Genomic DNA, 23,005 nt, shown 5'->3' with positions numbered 1-23,005 from the left:
ATATATACCTCAGGTGACTAGTCGAAAAATAAACCACCTGAAATTTTGAATATTTGAGTTCAATTTCGAATCCTAGATACAAATTTGTTTTAAGAAATTTAATTTATATTCAATACCCCTTCTACAAATTAATCAATGTTAATTGTTTGTGAATAACAGGTTGTATCGCCCTCCCCGGATTTTTTCTTTTTCTCTCCGTACTACGTTTATCTTTCTCTTGTGCTAAAAGATTAGGTTTGAATAATAATTATGATATATCTAATAAAAATATTTTAATGTATTAAAGTAGGCACAAGGAGATTTCCCCATTAAAATTGAATTTTGAAAAAGTGTAAATTCGTAGTTGAGTTTTTGACTCAGATTCCGAGCTGATTCGATTAGACTCTGAATTCAAGACTACTGGTAAAATAAAACTCTTATCACAAGTTTTCCGTGGCATGTTAAATCGTCAGAAACGAACTTTTAATCTGATTTTTTTAACTCACAATTTTTTTTTAAACTCGATTAATTCCTTTATTATAACTTCTTGAAACCTACAATAAAACACTAAACTAAATCAATGTAAAATAACCAAAATATAGAAATTTTTTTAAATAAAAAGCCCACTCGTCAGTAGAAAAAAATTAAATAGAACCACGGTTTTTTCTATTACTACACTAAGATATTAGATGACATTCTTTAATTGGTCCTTAACTCATCAGTAACCCCATGTTTACACAAAAAATGTTACCAATAAAATTATGTCAAACTCATCAAAAGTACATAAAAATTACTCCATCCGTTCCTTTTTAGTTGACACATTTAATTTTTTATCTGTCAAATTAATCAATTTTTAACCCAAGATTAAACATTACTCTTATATTATTTTTAAAAAATCGTATATATATACATATATTATATAAAATAAATGTATTTTTCAATATATTTTTTTAATTTAATTATAAAAATTAATAAACCACGGTCATATTTTAGACAAATGCACGTGATAGCTTAAAAAAAGGAAGAATGGTAGCTATTAGAGGGGGCACATGCCCAACCAGCGAACCCGTTCAACCCAACTCAACCCAACTCTTAATTGGGCCGACCAAATCGAACCATCAAAATCTGTGAGTTAGTTGGGTTAAATATCCGTTGGGCCGATTATATTGAGTTGGTTTAGATTTTAACTTTTTAAAATCCTAACCTAACCCAACCCGGTCTAATTGTTAAAACTCAACTCATTTCCATACATTGCTGACTTCCGGTCCATTTTCATTTCAGACATAACTTGATACATTTGTTTTTACCCAAACGGACTATGCACTAGGCAGTAGACAAATGAAGTAATAACAATAATATATTTTGAATTTAATCATAATTTTGAACTAAATTTTTTATATCGAATTGAACTCCGGTAATATGAAGTAGACTATGAGCTGCCCACAATAAGGTGCTTTCACAAACTATTATATTAAACCAATTTGATTGATTATAGTATTTATACTGATCACATATTTATACAGATCAAAAATAAATTTTGATAGGTTGTGAAATTAAGAATTTATGTTTGTTAAATCAAGATTGTATATTTAACCTTCAACTTGTTTTATCGAGAGTTGTTTGTCTTTAACTTTTTACTTGCGTTATAAAATATCTTTATACTTGTTTTAATATACCTGTAATAATTTTAACGATCATTTATTTCTTATATGTATATGGTATTTTTTTTATTATCTACTGTTATTCTTATTCAACCCATTTAATCCAACCCAACCCTACCCGACCCAACTCATCACCCATATAATATAATTGGGTTATATTTTTTTTAATATTAATGTGTTAAAATTTTTTAAAACCGAATTAAATAGATTGGGTCACTAAATTGTTAAACGGACCTAAACGAGTCCATGTCAAGAAAAAGCCAAACAAGAAAACTAAACTTACATCAGTTTTTCTAATGTGTGCAAGTGTACACAATAAGCATTAACTCCCATGAATTTAGTGTATTTTGATTGGTACTTTAATCATAAATATTGATGAACCCTGTATTTATAACAACTCCACTAATAAAAATACACCAAACTCATAAAATTTAGTGCTCCTCCACATAAATTAGAAAGAGCGAACTTGTATTTAAAGACTGCTTGAAATGCCTATGCTTGACAGTTTGAGTCGTTGACAGCTCTCCTGTTGCAAATTTTCCCCAAGCAAGCAAGGACCCCACCAATCCCATCCTTTGATTTAATAATAATTGGCTGCCTCTCTCTCCTCCTCCATTGCAATTTAACATAAATTCACCCAGCTCTATATTCCGGTGCCGCTTTATCCTGTCTTAACCAAAGTGATGATGTCTACTCCAGCCAGCCCCAGGTGCGTGCATGTGTAAACTGTACATCCAATTATTTAAAATTAATTTTTATGATTATCAATGTTTGCTATTAAGTATTTTACTTTAGTTGATATGTATATGACTTCTATTTTTGTTTAAGACTTTTGTTTCACGTGTTTTTGCACTTGATTTCTTGTTTACTAGCCAGCTAGTGTTTTTATTAACACCTCATTTACTTAGTTACTAGTATTCATTTCTCATTACGAAATATGACCACAATTCTTATGCCTTGTAACAATTTTTTTTATGGTAATCCAGTCTTGTTGTCGTAATTAGAAACTTTAAATACTGTTGCTCAATGTTTTTCTAGTTTATAGAATTATGATTCATTTGCTTAACTTTTTACTTTTACTTATAGTTTATTTATTTCAATCCAGCTGTTTATAAATCCATTTCCATCAGCTATTGCTATAACTGATATTGAGGGAGAACTGATTTGTAAATGAATCTTCAGATTACGATATCCCAGTTGACAATTGCCAGTGTTACTTTCATCTTTTAGACAACAAAGTTTAGGCCCTTTCCATTATTTTTTAGTGATATGAGTTTCGAGGAGAAATCAGAAAAAGATGGTACGAGAAATGATTGTAGGGCACCTTTGTTATCAAGACTTGATGACAACACGCCAGGGGAGAAATTCAAAGGAGCTTCTTTTTCTGGTTCAGTGTTTAATCTGTCATGTTCGATTGTGGGTGCTGGGATAATGAGTTTGCCTTCTACTTTCAAATTGTTAGGAATTGTTCCTGGCACTTTGCTTGTTATTGTTGCTGCGTTCTTGACAGAGGCTTCTGCTGAGATGTTGCTTCGATTTAGTAAGCCAGGTTCGTCGTTTTCCTATGGTGATGTTATGGGTGATGCATTTGGAACTAGTGGAAGGGTGCTGCTGCAGATATGTATTGTCATTAACAACATTGGCGCTGTTATCATTTACTTGATCATTACAGGTTCAACTCTTCTTCTCCTTTTATTTCTGTTATCATTTTGTCTTTTTTAAATAATTTTTTCCACTTCTAAGATAGTTCAGTTCTTTAACTATTACGATGTCATGTGGTAACTGAATTGAATTCTCTCTTCCATTATGCAGAGGATGTGATTTCTGGTTCAACTTCAAGTGGGATTCACCATGCTGGTATTTTAGAAGGGTGGTTTGGTGAACTTTGGTGGACTGGACGTGCCTTTGTGCTTCTTGTCCTAACTACATTTGTTTTTATTCCTTTAATATGCTTTAAGCGGATTGGTTAGTAATTATCTCCTACATCGACTTGTAAGTTTAACTGCAGGTCATCTGTCTGACATATATCGTAGATAGTAATAGTATATACCAACATTGAAATTACTGTCTTATGCGGTTGCAGATTCATTGAGATTCACGTCTGCTATATCGTTTGTTCTGGCAATAGTGTTTATTGTTGTTCTGATTGGCGTCACAATATACAAACTGATAGAGGGAAGCATAAAGACACCTACGTGGTTTCCTAATGTCGATAGCACAACCTCCTTTTTAAACCTTTTCACCGCAGTCCCAGTTCTTGTTTGTGCATATTTATGTCACTTCAATGGTAAGATAACTGATAATTTATTTATCCCCTTTTAGGCAGGGTATATCTCAATTTCCATGTCTATAGTTGAATTTTGCTATTCAAACTTTCAGCCTTGAATTTTAATTATGTTTGTCAAATCCTCTATTCTTTTGGGTATGTGTGCATTGTGCGTTTATGGGTCAGTATCTGAGGAGAGAAGGGAGAGAGGCTTACCATTAACATGCTTGAATTGAGTTATTTTCTTATAACTTAGCCAGACGTAGTAACTCAAATTTAGGACTATTTCTAAGCACTTTTGGTTATATACATTCTTTGCAGTACATACAATTGAAAATGAGCTTGGAGATTCTCCTAGGATGCAAGGTGTTGTCCGAACCTCGCTTGCTCTTTGTGCAATAGTGTATCTAATGACAGGCCTATTTGGGTTCCTTCTGTTTGGTGATTCAACTCTTTCAGACGTGCTTTCCAACTTTGACACCAACCTTGCAGTTCCCTATAGCTCTTTAATCAACAGCATTGTTCACATCAGCTATGCATTGCATATCGTGCTTATATTTCCAATCATATTTCATCCATTGCGGCTTAACTTGGATGGACTCCTTTTCCCTACAGAAAGCCCTTTTGTCCCACACAACATAAGGTTTGCATTTATAAGCCTGGGACTTCTGGCATTGTGTCTTTTTGGAGCAATATACATACCAAGCATTTGGATAGCTTTTGAGTTCACTGGTGCAACAGTAGGGGTGATGCTACTTTTCATATTTCCTGCTGCCATCACTCTCAGGCAAGTACTTCCTTTCCTAAATATACAGTATATTTTTGGGAGCAAACTGACACACTAAAGGAGAACAGAGTTTTCAGTTTAGAACAATGTACATTATCCTAATTAAGAAAGACATTGACTTTTTAAATTTACCACAATGACAGTATTCTTTAAGGAATTCCGTATGCAGAAATTCATTTTAGAACTTGTACAAGCATCCTTAGAAAACCCTTAGATGGGACAGAATTATCGACTTCAGCAGAATAAATCTGATATGTAGGACTTTAAAATAAGGAAAATAACTACATGTCTGGTTATTTAACTATGTTGAAATGACTTATGGACGTGTCCTAATGTCTGTGGTACCTGGATCTAGCTTCCAGTTAACTTGTAAGATATACTCAATGCAGACTTTTCAGCTCTTTTTTTAACGATAAGAAAATAAACCACTTCTGATCGTTAATAGTATGTACTTCGCTGTTTACGTGCAATCTTTTGGTGATTTCAGGGACTGTCATTCTATAGCAACAAGGAAAGACAAGTTACTATCTATCATTATGATCATTGTCGCGTTGTTTGCAAATGTAGTGGCTATGTACAGCAATGCATACTCTTTGCTTTACAATTAATCCAACTCCTGGTTTCTGTTTGTGCATGTCCGTATCTGATTATGTAGGGGACTAAGGGTAGCGAAGCTTGTGCAGAATTCCTTGTAGTTATTGTTGCCAACATTTAAATATTTTAGCCGTGTATACTAGCTTATGCCCTCTGTTATACTGTCATGTATCATGTAGTCTGCAAGTATCAAATGTTATTGCATTGCAACTCTTTCACCTTAACATAGGTGATTTTTAAGTTGTCTGTTTTAGTATTATATTTGACATATCTGGTTATAACTTTGGTTTTTAATAATAACAAAGACAAGTATAGAAATAGATTGCAACAGCTTTCGTACATCAAACAACGGACAATCATGGAGAAGTTTCGGGAGGAACTTCTATATCCTTGGATGGCAGTAGTATTTTAAATATGCATTTTTACCTAGAACACTATTAGCCCATTTCATAATAGAAATAAGCATGTAAAATGGTAGGAAAAGAAAGGTCTTAATAAATGGAGCTAGGCCTCATCCCCTTTGTTTTTTGCCTTTTCCTTTTCCTAGTGGCCCAGATTTGAATGATGTTCTTGTTCTTAGTGGAAAATTGTTGTTTTACTTTACTTCTCGTATTGTACTTGTCACTCAATCATCAGCAGCATGCATTCACTTCTGACGTTCTTCCTCCAATTATTCAAGTCATTTGTTGTCCTCCGGTGCAATTTCTTCAGGAAACCTTGTTCTGTTTGATGGGCGAGCACGCCTGTCAAGTACCATCTCATTCATAAGTTTGTTATGGAATCAGTCTTTTCTGTAAAAAAAAATGGAAACTGTTCCTGGAATGAAGGATCCTGCATTGAACTTTCTGTTGTTGAAGTGCTCCTGTTCACTAGAGCCTTGGAAGCATTTATTTTGCTTAGGACTGATAAGCAAACAATGTCAGTGATCAGCCAAAGACGTGAAGTTGTGTTGTCCAATTGTTCAAGTCTACATTCTCTATTTTGTCCGTTGCTTTTTGTAACTCGATATATATATATATATATATATAATACTTTGGGTTTGTCTAGTGTGTTCATAAACACACGCTAAAAAAGTATGATTGATGAGTTGTAAAAATTTTATTGCCGGAACTTTTTGTGCATGTAGGGGGTCCATCATTATTAATGAGTTCTCCACTAATATTTTGTTTACATCTCATCAAATACTAACTCTTGGCATGTGTTCATGAATTTTGTTACTGTTATGACCAGAATTTTGTAGACATGACGACAACTAGAAGGCTTGACGACAACCTTCTAAGACGTAAAGACGTGACGACATATAGGCAAGACAAGAGATTTAGACAGGAACAAGCTGGGAAGTAGTCAACACATCAGATATGAGGATAAGGATTAAGAAAGGGTCAAACAATAAACACACTTGAAGAAGGAGCCTAACCCGAAGAAGTAGGAGAGCATGCAGTTGGAGTTTGAAGGTGGAGCATAGAGTAAAAATAGAGATTTTAGTTGTGGATATGTATTATAAATACAAGTTAGCTGATGGATATAACATACAGAGTCCATTCTGAATAAGATAGAAAAAACATTCTTGTACTCATAATTATTACATAGAAAAAGCTCTACATTTGGTTAGGGGAAGTCCCACCCGCGGTTTTTACTTCTTAACGGAGGTTTTCCGCGTCAACAATTCTCGTGTCTTTGCTCTTTTATATTTGCACCATATTGTTAATCAATAAATTTTTTCTTAGAATTAAAACCCACTATTTTCTACCAAAATAGTTTGACGCCGTCTGTGGGAATCTTTCTAAGAATTAACCCGATTAGCAGGTATAGACGACGACACCCCGCAACAGCAGAGAGAAGGATCTCAACAAGGCGACAATGGTGACCTACTAGCAGCTATAAAGAAGTTACAGACAGACATGAAGATTCCCACATGTAGCCCTTTGAGGTATTAAGACGTACTGGAAAGTTAGCATATGAGCTAGCCCTACCCCCGAACATGTAGCAAGTTCATAACGTGTTCCACGTATCAATATTAAGGGAGTATAATTCGGATGCCAGACAAATAAGGGCATATGAGCGCATAGACATGCAACACGACGTAACCTATATGTAGCAACCAGGAAGGGTTATAGATTGAAAAAGGAACAAGTGCTTAGGAGAAGGGTTATCAAACTATTCAGAGTTTGATGGAAGAACCACAATATGGGGAAATTTACTTGAGAATTAGAAAGTGCAATGCTAAGAAAGTATCCCTATTCATTTTCTATCTGATTCCGGGACGGAATCCTTTTAAGGAGGGGAGACTGTAATAACCCCAATTTTTGAAATTTTTGAAACCCTTATGAATAGTGTTTTGCTGATTATGCTGAATAAGAAAACTTTTCATACCACACTATGTAGGGGCTCTTTTATTGATCTTCTGGGATATTATTAGTACTCTATATGATAAATAAGTGTATGTAAAGATCGTCAGAATCCAAATTCGAACACTTTGATTTTTTTCCCGAAAATCTACCAGATACAGAAAGAATTGAGTATAAGGTAACAGAATAAAAAGGATTTAAATTCAAGGATTAAAAGAGAGGATCATGAAAGGAATATAATGTATTGAGAAAGGTTAAAGAAACCTAAGTAATAAGATCCCGGGTATGATCCCTCAAACGATAAACGAAAATGAAAGTTAAGCGAACCGTATAACAGATCAGCGGTCATTAGACAAGCAATTAAGAGTTAATCAAGGAGGTTAGGGATGCTGATGTCATCAAACCAACAAGAAGAGGACAAGTGTGGAGGGTGACATCACATGATGACCAAAGCATGACATAAGGGAAAGAAGTGTGGTTGATTTATAACCACACAATTTTTCATGGTTAAAAATGATTAAAACAAAACAAAAGTCAACCAACCAAGGCAAATCAAAACAAATCACAAAAAACACAAAAGCTCTTCCCTTTTCTTCATCAAGCTCTCGGCCAAAATAAACACAGCAACTTCAAACTGCCATATCTCCTTCAATACTCACTAAAACGTTGTGTTCTATAGCTCGTTGGAAAGGTATTGAGATGACCTACAACTTTTGTTCACAAGTCTCTTCCAAATAAGCATGGTAAGACCCTCATTTTTACAGTTATTTCAATCGGACTTTTAGAAACTTTAAAGCCTAACTTTGTGTTCTTGATTTCTTTGGAAAGATCAAGCTTGTAGGAGGCTCCATAAGGCTTCCTAGTAACTTTCCACCCTCCAATAAATGTAGAAATCTTCACACCCTTTAGTAATAAGTTTGAATGTTGAAGTTTGGAGATGGTTTGGATGGATGAGTAGTAATTTGAATGATAAACATGATTCGAGCTTAATTGTTAAGTAGTTTAGTTGAATTTGGAGATGTTATAATATATTATTGTATTGAGATCCTTGAGATTATTATGACTGAAATCATAAGCATTGATGTGTATCTTGAGTTGTTGTTGATTGGTAGTTGGATTGATATGATTTGGAATGGTAAAAATTTGGGAAATCGCGTAAACATAGCCGTCGTAATGTCCGATTTACTTTAGACTGTTTTTGCTCTTAACATCAGGACCCGAGAACTCCCTGTTAGGTTTTGACCATTGCCATGATTAGATAGTTCATGTTACGAGCTTCGTTTTGATATGTGGTTCGTTTGAATCCGATGTACGGTTTAGGAGAAACGACCGTTTTAAGTAACGGCGTTTCGCGACCGAACCATTACCCCTCGCCTTACTTTGAAACCTTGGTTAAGGACCTTAAATGACTAATTGGGGCATGAAACATTTATGTAAAGTGGATTAGGAAGTTGGTAAGGTACTCGCGAAAGAATCGCCTTAAAATTCTTAATGGTTAATTTATTAAAAATGGTGGAGCCGAGGGTACTCGAGCGACTTATGTGATTCGTTAAGCGTAGAAGTGAGCATAAGCGAACGTTAGAGTCTAATTGGTTAAAGTCTAGTTTCTTAAGTGACCGGGGTTTAATTCCGACTTACGTTATTGTTTATAGGTTACCAGACTCGCCCCAAGCCATTTATAACCCCCAGTCGCTCAGGCAAGTTTTCTACCCGTATAACTGTTGTTGTGATGTATATGTGTATATGCATGATCTTGCGATAAATGTATATTTATTATTAGCAAATTCTTGCGATATATTGTAGCATGTGATATGGTATATATGCATGCCTGTTTCGTATTCTTGATTTATATATCTGTTGGTTCAAATGCTTATAGTTGCATAATACCTATGCTAGAGATAAGCGGTATTTGAGTTTACCCTTAGTATAGGGGATCAAAAGGTGAACTTTTTCTAAAACCGGGAGGCGAGGCTCCCGAGTATAATATATATATATATATATATATATATATATATATATGAATAGTTTTCAAAACTATTAATCGAATAAGGTTTATTCGATAACTTTATATTATTTAATGAATATTATTTGAATATTCATTCGAGGACTTATGACTCTGTTTATTCTATTTAATAATTATTAATTGGATATTCATTTGAGGATGTATGACTTCGTTTATTTTATTTAATGAATATTATTTATACTATTCATTCGAGGTATTATGACTCCGCTTATTATTTAATAATATTCTTTATTTTATTAAAGAATAATGTTCGATAATCAAACTTATTTTCGATTATTCAAATAAAGATAGTACTTTCATATAAGTATATCTTTGGTTATTTAATATCCATTTCAAGTATGAGTTTTAAAACTTCTACTTCGAATGTTTTTATAAGGATTATCTTTATGAGAATATTATTTAAATAATAATATTCAGATATCTCTAATATATCGGGACTGATTTATTTTAATAAATCAGCAGTACTCCAAACATTCTTAAAAATATTTTCGAGTCTTCAAAATGATTTCTAAAAGTTAGGGCGGATCCCAAAACTCATTCTTTTATATTTAAGATCCTCCTTTCAAAGGGGATTTAAATACTCGCTCAAAACCTGAGGGATCCGGCTCTGTGGTGTATATTATATTCACAACGAGGTTGTTATTTTGACAAATGAATTGATTACATACGCAACGTTTGGGAAGTAAGCCCATCTAATTGAGTCGGCATAAGCGACAGGGCGGGGTACGGTCTATCAAAGTGTAAGTGGCTGGGTGGCAGTCCATCAACGCGTAAGAGGCCGGGTGGCGGTCCAGCACAAGGTCCTTATGTGGCCAGGGTGATGACCGGTGGGGGATTCATCCATCTACTAGTAGAAAAGGTTACTTATTGGTATCTTTGCCTGATCAGCAAGATATCAGGTTTATGCCAAGGTTTTCTCCTTTCCAAATTCATTGGATATTGCAACTCTGTTTATAATTTTCATAACAGAGGTTTTCAAGGAGTGTATGAAATGTATATATATAGGTGTGTATATATATATATATCAGGACTTAATGAAGTATCTCGTAACTTCATTATTTATAATGATATTTCAAAGATTGAATCTATTCAAGTCTTATCTTGTAGTCTCATCAGTGTGATGAACTTTTGAAACTAATTATAACTTGAACGGTGGTAGTTCAAGTAGTATTCGGAAAAGATATAAGTATATTAGAGTATCTTGTAACTTCATCTTTTAAACTTATATCTAGTTAATGATTATCTTATGCATGACAAAGATTTTCAGAAAAACGTTGAGACAAGGTTGAATATATGAGATCACCTTGCAACGATATTTTTATACAGTTATAAACTGGAACTCTGTGTATATTATACATGTCAGAGGATTTCAAAGATTGTGAAAAGTATATATGTACATATACTGAATATTTTGCGACTTGGTCGCGTTAAGATATCAGCTTGGTTCATTTCTTCTTGACCAAGACTTTCATGAGTACTATGAGAATGCTCATATATTGTTAATCATTATACATATTATTTTGGTGGGCTTGTTGCTCACCCTTGCTTTCTTCTTTCATCACACAATAATATATAGAAAAGATGAACAAGACCAAGCTCCCAATTCGCGAGCGGATAGGAAACGTTCCGCAGTTTCCTATAGGCGTTGATGTCGCTGTAGCTGAGGTAGGAACTACCAATAGGCTAGGATTTCAACTTTTGATGTACCAGACTTATGTATCTTTATTAAATGTAATAATGGAAAAAAAATGTAAATCTATTCAGAAACCCTTTTAAGGTGTAATGGCATAGAATTTTGGAATAAAATGACTCATGTTATTTTTGGATATTCGTCTCTGAGACTATAACTTGTGGTGTGTGTGTTTATTGTGGGGTCACAGTACAGAGTAGTTGATTGTTTATTAAGATTGGGTGTTATTAAGGGAAATGGAACTCGTGACAACCCGGATCCCCGACCCCGGATTTGGGGGTGTTACAGAAATGGTATCAAAGCTAAGCGTTATAAACCTCAGAGATGATGTGACGTTAAGATAATAAGTTCATTAAGATAATAATAACTCTTGCCAAGTTCATAGTCGGGCTACCTAACGTAGTACTGACAGTTAAAACCCTTATGAGAACCCTTATAAATATCGTGATAGAAGCGTAGTTCGTTATCGTAGATGGTAGCGGGACTCCGAACCCTGAGGTTGAGGAGCAACAGCGCGATGATATTTTATTACTAATTGGAGATCGGATTGTGGATCCGATAGAGCGTCCTAACGCAGGACCGGATGATGTTCATATTGAGGATGTAGTGGTTGAGGATGTTGTCCTAGATGGGATTGTTGCTGAGGAGGATCTCGTGGAGGATCCTAACAAGAATGAATAAAGGACCATTGAGGAATTAATGACCATGGTTAGGGAAACTACCAGAGGTAGGATTGGCCGGTCACTACCGGAGGTTCGTTCAAGTTTGTAAAGATAGTAGCCCCTTTAACGCGACTTACTCATAAGACTGAGAAGTTCGAATGGACAGAGAAATGCGAGAACAACCTTTAAGAACTGAAGCAAAGATTGGTGACGACCCCTATGATGGCATTGCCGGATGGAAAAGAAGATTTTGTGATCTGTAGTGACGCTTCGCATAAGGAATTAAGGTGCTTCTTATACATCACAACAAGGTAATCGCGTACGCGTCAAGACATCTAAGGGAATATAAAATTTGATATCCCCACCCATGAGCTTGGGCTCGTGGCAATAGTTTTGCCCTACAGATTGGAGGCACTACTTGTATGGAGAGAAGTGGGAGATTTACACAAGCCATAAGTGCTCTAGTGCATTTTCACGCAGGAAGAGCTCAATATGCGCCAGAGGAGGTGATTAGAGCTAATCAAGGATTACGATTATGAGATTCTTTATCATCCAGGGAAAGCCAAAATGGTGACTAATGCCCTTAGTGTAAAGGAGAGACTCAAGATGATAATGTCTTTGGGAAAGTTGATAAGAGATTTTGAGAAAATGGAAATAGATATGAAGGTAATCGGAGCCGGTACCGAAAAGCTGTTTGAGATTGCAATACAACCCGAATTATTGGAAAAGAACATATTATGCCAGAAAAAGTGATGAATGAAGGCAGAGAGCCAACAAATAGATAAGAGATTAATACCGAGAAAGATGATAAGGGAATAATGAGGTATTCCTACAGAATTTGGGTTCCAAATGTTCAAGAGCTTAAAGATGAAATCTTAGATGAAAGCTAGTTTGAGGAATAAGATTTAGAGCAAACCCTGAACGTGATAGTCAGGGAGGTCGCCATCAAGATAGAAGGAACCCATAACATAATGGAGTGGAAAATGAGGATTTAAAACATGTAGGATGACCCCGATTATGGGGAGAATGAGGGAACGTTCAGACTATGGAAACGGGAGTCGAGTAAGGAAAGGGGACCCGAGACGGTACTCCTATACGGTAATTCATGGACCTGTCTAAACAGAACTTATACTTTTATTCCCAACCACCACCTTGAGGAAATAATGCGGTGAGAAATTCTTTCAGGTTCTTTAAGTCGCTAAGCTCTTAGAGTTCCAAGGAACAAGCTGACCCAGTCGAGGCAAGAGCCTGGCTAAAGGAAATATAGGAATCATTTTAGATTCTAAATGATGGATGAATCACAAAAGACTATTTTTGTCACTTACCCTCCTAAGAGAAGGGCCACCACTGGTGAAAGACCAAGAAAGGCACGGAGCCAGAGGTTAGAATAAACTGATTAAAGTTCAGTCAATTGTTTTCGGGAAAGTAATTCCCAAGGTTATGGAGATAGTGTAAAAGCTTTAGAGTCAGAACAAAGGCGGACGAGTATGATGAAATATGAAGCTAAGTTGTAAAAGTTGTCAAGATTCGTTCTGATGACAAGAATCCCAGAACGATGTGATGCTTGAAGTCAATGATTAGTGGGTTCATGAAATAATGATAAGAGAAAGGAAAATAAAAAGAAACTGAAGTGGAAAGGAATATAAAGGTAATAGAGTTTGAGGAATGATAAGGGAGTTGGGTATGAGGAAACCCTAAAGACTCGTAGCAATAGAAATAGAAAAGTATGTAATCGTCAGGATGAGGGTGATTCACCATGAGTTAAAGTTGATGATTGAAGGAATAAGAGATACATATATTTTATCCCTTGTAAGTTGGGAGGATTTGAGGAAACTTTGAGATAGTTCGAAGGATAAATATTGAGACGCGGATAGACTGAGGAGACAAGGAAGTAAGAAATTAGGAAAATTAGATGAAGGAAGTGACCTTCAAGAATGTGAAGTGTAAGACCGGTGGCTTGATACCCAGGAAGAGAGACGCCAGGTATGAGAGATATCCCAACATTGAGATGACTGTTGAGATAAACAATAAAAGTAAATACAGAATTATTAAGAAGAAGTTCACGTTGAACACGACCAATATCTTCCAGAACATCCTTGTTATCGTTACCAAATCAAGCAAGAAAAGTAGATAACCGTAGTTATCTTTTGGAGGCCATATTGATTGACCTCATTTTGAATACATATGTTATTGTGAAATTAGGCATATACTATCGAGGTGGGAATGGTTGAATAAGACACCCTTATCATGGATATATGACTTGATTTATCCATGGAAGGATGCATGTACCTTTTTAAAGGTGGCATTAAAGATAGAACATCGGTAACTTAAAATGAATCCTAGGGGAATGCATAAAGGTTGGCATTCCACCCTTAATAGGGATAACATGAGTTTTGACAGTATGAATTGGAAAGGATCAAGGTAGCAACAACCTTTAAAGATCAATAAAGAAATTTTTTAGAAGTACATAGACAATGGTTCTAGTATTAGTAAAGGGTATTTCGATATGCCCTGAATCTAGGGAATACAGGAGGAACGATTCAAGGATAACCTTAGAGGTTTTACAAGGAGAAAGGTAATATTCAAAATTCTCAAGAATAGAGATTCTGATGAAGGAAATATGACGTAATTATAATAATGCCAGGTGGGCACGTGTTGAACTATGAGCAAGTATAGATCAACCCAATGAAGGTCGAGATTGGTGAAAACAAGAAGGACCCAAGATAAGAGACATCCTAAGTATGATCGAGAGTCAGTCGTGACAATGTTCACATCTAAAGACTAAGGCAATGACTTATGGAAAAATGGTGATTTTTTTTTCTCTCACCAGGATTTAAGAAAAGCATTTTCACATAAGCAGTGATTGAAATGAGGTAGAGAATTTAGTTGGAGGTGGTTAAAATGACATTGATTGTAAGGAAATTTTACTATCAGGAAAGGCTAAAGAGGTGGCCGACACTTTAAATTTAAGAGGATAATTATAGGCGCTCGTGCGAGAGAAATACAGTGATGATGGTTGAAGCCGGGAAGGTTGTATTACGGTTCGGAAGATTGACATTCCTTGTGATGACTGTGCAATACTCAACCGTAATAGTAGTTGGGTAAAGGTTTAATTCATGTAATCGCCATGAGCGGGCTATCTATCTTAGAAGGTCCTATCTTGAGAATAAGCCAGGACCATATTTCAAAAAGGACTAAACAAACCTTTGAGTTAAGTCTTCTATTGAAGGCATATGATTAAGAATGGTATTAACCTGCTATCGTTGCTTTGATTGAAACTCTTCTGCAATTTTATCTACTTTATGTCATGAAAGTACGTCAGAGTTTGGAGTGTTCTTCATGAATTATGATTGGTGATTATGTTAACTCCTTAGAAGTATTCTATATGAGATGTATGGACTATGTATGGTTAGATATTAAGATTTCATGGAAAGTGAATGACGACAGTAGGTCAGTGGTGGACCATAGTAATGCAGCAATGATTCTGCGAGTAATGAGCTGATTATAACCGTGAGAGTTGTATTGGAATGGATGTTGAGATTGAGTACCACTAATCGGGTCGTGGTAGTGCATAAGTTATCATTGATAGACTAATTAAGTAGAGTATCTACCTATTGAATATTTATTCCCTCTTATAAAAAGAGAGTCATGTTACTATATGAGGAAGGTTGCGGTGCAAGCATAGAATTCTAGTAATGATGGTGTCTAGAATGAAATCCCAGATTCGATTTTCGATGTCAAGGGAGTTTCAAAGGTGATTCTGTATAAGCTCGAGCAAGAGCATGGGTCCATAGAATGATGGACGGAATAGCAAAAATATTTAGGCATGTGAAATACGATGCTATAATACTTAATGTTGATATAAATACATATATGTTTTGTTCTCCTATGACAAACCTCTATAGTTCAGAGGTAGATTCCAAGCCAGATATTTTATGGCAATAATTTTTTTTTTTTTTTACGAATATACAATTCTCTTCAGTTCGTTCTTTTCTCTTCTTTTCATTTCATGTAAGCTGAGAAGAACAACCCTTCCAGAAGGGGAGGTATTGCCGAATGACTATCTATCTGTGTGATAGAAGCCTAGTAGGATACCATCTATTGTTTAATTGTTTGTCAAGTACTAAAGGCTGGCCACCTTCTGTACTAACTATGCGATATAACAAGTGTTCATGATCATAGTGATCTCTCAATAAATTCTTTTACTTCTATATGAAGGACCAAGCTTTCAAAGATGGAAGCAGCTAAATGAAGTAGTATCAGTACGGTGGTATTCCGATTCTAACGCGTTCGTGATACTAAGGTTGACGTGGTTATTAAAAGGTTATAGAACGCTAACGAACAAAAGTGTAACCAGTATAGTATTATGTACGGAAGATAGTAATGACTACAAACTGGAAAAGAATGGGTATTGAGAAGCAAAAGCCATAGTGCTAGAAGCTATGATGAGAGTCTGTGCAATAGACTTGAATGAATTTAGAATGATCACTTAACGCGGATTGAGTTTTCTTATGAAAATAGATCATATGTCATTGTCGAGATGTCGCCTTATAAGATCCTTAAGGGAAGACAATGTCGATCTCCCTTATGATATGATGATGTTGCAGAGCGTAAGATGCTTAGACCAGCAGTGGTCCAAAGGACCAAGGATATAATAGATTTAATTAGAGGACAGCTGGTAGTAGCCCAAGATGGGCACACGAAGTATGTTGATTTGATATGAAAGGACAAGGAATAGGAAGTAGGGGACCTAGTGCTGTTATAGGTATTCCCTTGGAAAGGATGAATGAGGTTCGGAAAGAAAAGAAAGCTAAGCCCACAAATTGTTGGACCCTTTGAGGTATTAAGACGTACTGGGAAGTTAACATATGAGCTAGCCCTACCCCCGAACATGTAGCAAGTTCATAACGTGTTCCACGTATCAATATTAAGGAAGTATAATTCGGATGCCAGACAAATAAGGGCATATGAGCGCATAGACATGCAACACGACGTAACCTATATGTAGCAACCAGGAAGGGTTATAGATTGAAAAAGGAACAAGTGCTTAGGAGAAGGGTTATCAAACTATTCAGAGTTTGATGGAAGAACCACAATATGGGAAAATTTACTTGAGAATTAGAAAGTGCAATGCTAAGAAAGTATCCCTATTCATTTTCTATCTGATTCCGGGACGGAATCCTTTTAAGGAGGGGAGACTGTAATAACCCCAATTTTTGAAATTTTTGAAACCCTTATGAATAGTGTTTTGCTGATTATGCTGAATAAGAAAACTTTTCATATCACAATATGTAGGGGCTTTTTTATTGATCTTCTGGGATATTATTAGTACTCTATATGATAAATAAGTGTATGTAAAGATCGTCAGAATCCAAATTCGAACACTTTGATTTTTTTCCCGAAAATCAACAGATACAGAAAGAATTAAGTATAAGGTAACAGAATAAAAATGATTTAAATTCAAGGATTAAAAGAGAGGATCATGAAAGGAATATAATGTATTGAGAAAGGTTAAAGAAACCTAAGTAATAAGATCCCGGGTATGATCCCTCAAACGATAAACGAAAATGAAAGTTAAGCGAACCGTATAACAGATCAGCGGTCATTAGACAAGCAATTAAGAGTTAATCAAGGAGGTTAGGGATGCTGATGTCATCAAACCAACAAGAAGAGGACAAGTGTGGAGGGTGACATCACATGATGACCAAAGCATGACATAAGGGAAAGAAGTGTGGTTGATTTATAACCACACAATTTTTCATGGTTAAAAATGATTAAAACAAAACAAAAGTCAACCAACCAAGGCAAATCAAAACAAATCACAAAAAACACAAAAGCTCTTCCCTTTTCTTCATCAAGCTCTCGGCCAAAATAAACACAGCAACTTCAAACTGCCATATCTCCTTCAATACTCACTAAAATATTGTGTTCTATAGCTCGTTGGAAAGGTATTGAGATGGCCTACAACTTTTGTTCACATGTCTCTTCCAAATAAGCATGGTAAGACCCTCATTTTTACAGTTATTTCAATCGGACTTTTAGAAACTTTAAAGCCTAACTTTGTGTTCTTGATTTCTTTGGAAAGATCAAGCTTGTAGGAGGCTCCATAAGGCTTCCTAGTAAATTTCCACCCTCCAAGAAATGTAGAAATCTTCACACCCTTTAGTAATAAGTTTGAATGTTGAATTTTGGAGATGGTTTGGATGGATGAGTAGTAATTTGAATCATAAGCATGATTCAAGCTTAATTGTTAAGTAGTTTAGTTGAATTTGGAGATGTTATAATATATAATTGGATTGAGATCCTTGAGATTATTATGACTGAAATCAGTAGCATTGGTGTGTATCTTGAGTTGCTGTTGATTGGTAGTTGGATTGATATGATTTGGAATGATAAAAATTTGGGAAATCGCGTAAACATAGCCGTTGTAATGTCCGATTTACTTTAGACTATTTTTGCTCTTAATATCAGGACCCGAGAACTCCCTGTTAGGTTTTGACTATTGCCATGATTAGATAGTTCATGTTACGAGCTTCGTTTTGATATGTGGTTCGTTTGAATCCGATGTACGGTTTAGGAGAAACGACCGTTTTAAGTAACAGCGTTTCGCGACCGAACCATTACCCCTCGCCTTACTTTGAAACCTTGGTTAAGGACCTTAAATGACTAATTGGGGTATGAAACATTTATGTAAAGTGGATTAGGAAGTTGGTAAGGTACTCGCGAAAGAATCGCCTTAAAATTCTTAATGATTAATTTATTAAAAATGGTGGAGCCAAGGGTACTCGAGCGACTTATGTGATTCGTTAAGCGTAGAAGTGACCATAAGCGAACGTTAGAGTCTAATTGGTTAAAGTCTAGTTTCTTAAGTGACCGGGGTTTAATTCCGACTTATGTTGTTGTTTATAGGTTACCAGACTCGCCCCAAGCCATTTATAACCCCCAGTCGCTCAGGCAAGTTTTCTACCCATATAACTGTTGTTGTGATGTATATGTGTATATGCATGATCTTGCGATAAATGCATATTTGTTATTAGCAAATTCTTGCGATATATTGTAGCATGTGATATGGTATATATGCATGCCTGTTTCATATCCTTGATTTATATATCTGTTGGTTCAAATGCTTATAGTTGCATAATACCTATGCTAGAGATAATCGGTATTTGAGTTTACCCTTAGTACAGGGGATCAAAAGGTGAACTTTTTCTAAAACCGGGAGGCGAGGCTCCCGAGTATAATATATATATATATATGAATAATTTTCAAAACTATTAATCGAATAAGGTTTATTCGATAACTTTATATTATTTAATGAATATTATTTGAATATTCATTCGAGGACTTATGACTCTGTTTATTCTGTTTAATGATTATTAATTGGATATTCATTTGAGGATGTATGACTTCGTTTATTTTATTTAATGAATATTATTTATAATATTCATTCGAGGTATTATGACTCCGCTTATTATTTAATAATATTCTTTATTTTATTAAAGAATAATGTTCGATAATCAAACTTATTTTCGATTATTCAAATAAAGATAGTACTTTCATATAAGTATATCTTTGGTTATTTAATATCCATTTCAAGTATGAGTTTTAAAACTTCTACTTCGAATATTTTTATAAGGATTATCTTTATGAGAATATTATTTAAATAATAATATTCAGATATCTCTAATATATCGGGACTGATTTATTTTAATAAATCAGCAGTACTCCAAACATTCTTAAAAATGTTTTCGAGTCTTCAAAATGATTTCTAAAAGTTAGGGCGGATCCCAAAACTCATTCTTTTATATTTAAGATCCTCCTTTCAAAGGAGATTTAAATACTCGCTCAAAACCTGAGGGATCCGGCTCTGTGGTGTATATTATATTCACAACGAGGTTGTTATTTTGACAAATGAATTGATTACTTACCCAACGTTCGGGAAGTAAGCCCATCTAATTGAGTCGGCATAAGCGACAGGCCGGGGTACGGTCTATCAAAGTGTAAGTGGCTGGGTGGCAGTCCATCAACGCGTAAGAGGCCGGGTGGCGGTCCAGCACAAGGTCCTTATGTGGCCAGGGTGATGACCGGTGGGGGATTCATCCATCTACTAGTAGAAAAGGTTACTTATTGGTATCTTTGCCTGATCAGCAAGATATCAGGTTTATGCCAAAGTTTTCTCCTTTCCAAATTCATTGGATATTGCAACTCTGTTTATAATTTTCATAACAGAGGTTTTCAAGGAGTGTATGAAATGTATATATATATAGGTGTGTATATATATATCAGGACTTAATGAAGTATCTCGTAACTTCATTATTTATAATGATATTTCAAAGATTGAATCTATTCAAGTCTTATCTTGTAGTCTCATCAGTGTGATGAACTTTTGAAACTAATTATAACTTGAACGGTGGTAGTTCAAGTAGTATTCGGAAAAGATATAAGTATATTGGAGTATCTTGTAACTTCATCTTTTAAACTTATATCTAGTTGATTATCTTATGCATGGCAAAGATTTTCAGAAAAACGTTGAGACAAGGTTGAATATATGAGATCACCTTGTAACGATATTTTTATAAAGTTATAAACTGGAACTCTGTGTATATTATATATGTCAGAGGATTTCAAAGATTGTGAAAAGTATATATGTACATATACTGAATATTTTGCGACTTGGTCGCGCGTTAAGATATCAGCTTGGTTCATTTCTTCTTGACCAAGACTTTCATGAGTACTATGAGAATGCTCATATATTGTTAATCATTATACATATTATTTTGGTGGGCTTGTTGCTCACCCTTGCTTTCTTCTTTCATCACACAACAACATATAGAAAAGATGAACAGGACCAAGCTCCCAATTCGCGAGCGGATATGAAACGTTCCCCAGTTTCCTATAGGCGTTGATGTCGCTGTAGCTGAGGTAGGAACTACCAATAGGCTAGGATTTCAACTTTTGATGTACCAGACTTATGTATCTTTATTAAATGTAATAATGGCAAAGAAATGTAAATCTATTCAGAAACCCTTTTAAGGTGTAATGGCATAGAATTTTGGAATAAAATGACTCGTGTTATTTTTGGATATTCATCTCTGAGACTATAACTTGTGGTGTGTGTGTTTATTGTGGGGTCACAGTACAGAGTAGTTGATTGTTTATTAAGATTGAGTGTTATTAAGGGAAATGGAACTCGTGACGACCCGGATCCCCGACCCCGGATTTGGGGGTGTTACATAGGACCTGCTCTACAGTGGTTCGTAGGTCTACCAAATGGGAGTATATCCACGTTTGCGAACTTGGTCGACACATTCAATCTATAATTTGCCAGCAGCCGACAGTTTGAAAAGACCATGAGTGATCTCTACAAGGTATATCAGAAGTATCGAGAACCATTACGAGATTACCTGACCAGATTCAACAGAGAGAAGGTTACAATCACAAACTGTGACGTCCCAACCGCAATAGAAGCATTTAGAAGAGGATTGGAAAAGGATTCACCGCTTTATGATGAATTGATAAAGTATCCGTGCAAAACAATGGACGACGTGCAGGCCAAGGCAATGGCTCAAATACGTTTGGAAGAGGACAAAAGAGAAGACGAGACAAATATTATCGGCCAAACAGGAAAATCGCGTCAGCAAGAAATAAAGACTACAAGAACGAAAACAAGCCATACATCAGGACGATAAGAGATGAACAATTTGACGCATCTGACATGGAACATGTCCAGTCTCCACAGTAAGATGGACTGGTAATATCTTTATCAATTGGAAATTTTCTGATAAAGAGAATTTTGGTGGATAATGGAAGTGCTACGAACATAATGATGTTCAATACATTACAGCAAATTGGATTATCGGAAGCTGACATAGAGAAATGATATACGACGTTGGTGGGTTTTAGTGGCGAAACAAAAAGGACTGTTGGAGAAATCCACCTACCCACATATGCTGGTGGAATCAATTTGCTTCAAAAATTCTTAGTCATCGACGCAGGCTCAACCTACAACATAATTCTGGGACGAGCTTGGATACACGACATGAGGGCTATACCTTCAACTGTTCACCAAGTCGTCAAGTTCCCAACACCTTGGGGACACAACAGATTAGAGGTGACCAAGTCATGGCCAGAGAATGTTACAAAATATGCTTAAAGCCAACAGTACGACACGAACAAAAGGAAGCAGCAACTGTAGCAATGAAAGGTCCGGAAGCTCTCAAGGAAGTAACAATTACAGAAGGAGAAAAGAAAGTATTGATTGTAGAAGGCATCCCAGTTGATATAGAAGCCAACTTGGTGGAATTCTTGACTACACGACTAGACACGTTCGCTTGGGAACAAGAAGACATCACAAGGATAGATCCTGACGTCATCACACATAAGTTGAACGTGGACCCCAATCACGTTCCAGTCCAACAGAAAAGGAGAAAGTTTGGAGCTGAAAGAAATAACATAATCAATGAAGAAGTAAACAAGTTGCTGAAAAATGGTATGATTCGAGAAGTAGACTATCCTCAATGGTTGGCGAATGTCGTGATTATCCAAAAGAAGAACGGCAAGTGGCGTGTGTGCATAGATTACACCGATTTAAATAAGGCTTGTCCAAAAGACCCCTATCCTCTCCCACATATTGACACCATGGTTGACTCAACAGCAGGCCATGAGCTGCTAACTTTTCTTGACGCGTCGAGTGGTTTCAGTCAAATATAAATGGAACCATCTGATGCAGAAAAAATGGCATTCATAACAGATAGAGGAATCTTTTGCTACTTGGCAATGCCTTTTGGTCTGAGAAATGCAGGGGCAACGTTCCAACAGTTAGTCAACAAGATGTTCGAAAAACAAATAGGACGCACGATGGAAGTATACATCGCGACATGGTTGTAAAGTTGAAAAATGCAGAAGATCATGTCAAAGATCTAGAGGAGGTGTTCAACATCTTACGTGTGTACAACATGAAACTAAATCCATCTAAATGCAATTTCGCCGTATCTT

At 35.7% G+C, this 23,005-nt stretch overlaps 1 protein-coding gene across 3 annotated transcripts; it reads left to right on the top strand.

Moving 5' to 3' along the window:
• Positions 1-2,139: 2,139 nt before the first annotated feature.
• LOC141718678 (amino acid transporter AVT6A-like) lies at positions 2,140-6,860 on the top strand. 3 transcript variants are annotated; one of them, XM_074521058.1, is made up of 6 exons: positions 2,140-2,349; positions 2,746-3,312; positions 3,453-3,605; positions 3,724-3,927; positions 4,228-4,693; positions 6,518-6,860. In XM_074521058.1, the coding sequence occupies exons 2-6, from the start codon at positions 2,910-2,912 to the stop codon at positions 6,525-6,527; spliced, it is 1,236 nt and encodes a 411-aa protein (XP_074377159.1). In that variant the 5' UTR covers positions 2,140-2,349; positions 2,746-2,909; the 3' UTR covers positions 6,528-6,860. The 3 variants fall into 3 exon arrangements, with proteins under 3 accessions (XP_074377159.1, XP_074377158.1, XP_074377160.1); XM_074521057.1 differs by lacking the exon at positions 6,518-6,860 and adding an exon at positions 5,181-5,568 and having other exon boundaries at positions 2,142-2,349; XM_074521059.1 differs by lacking the exon at positions 6,518-6,860 and adding an exon at positions 5,181-5,568 and having other exon boundaries at positions 2,143-2,349; positions 3,103-3,312.
• Positions 6,861-23,005: the final 16,145 nt, after the last annotated feature.

Source organism: Apium graveolens, chromosome 4, assembly GCF_009905375.1.
Source record: "Apium graveolens cultivar Ventura chromosome 4, ASM990537v1, whole genome shotgun sequence".
Taxonomy (NCBI): domain Eukaryota; kingdom Viridiplantae; phylum Streptophyta; class Magnoliopsida; order Apiales; family Apiaceae; genus Apium; species Apium graveolens.
This window is presented reverse-complemented; position numbering and strand designations above follow the sequence as displayed.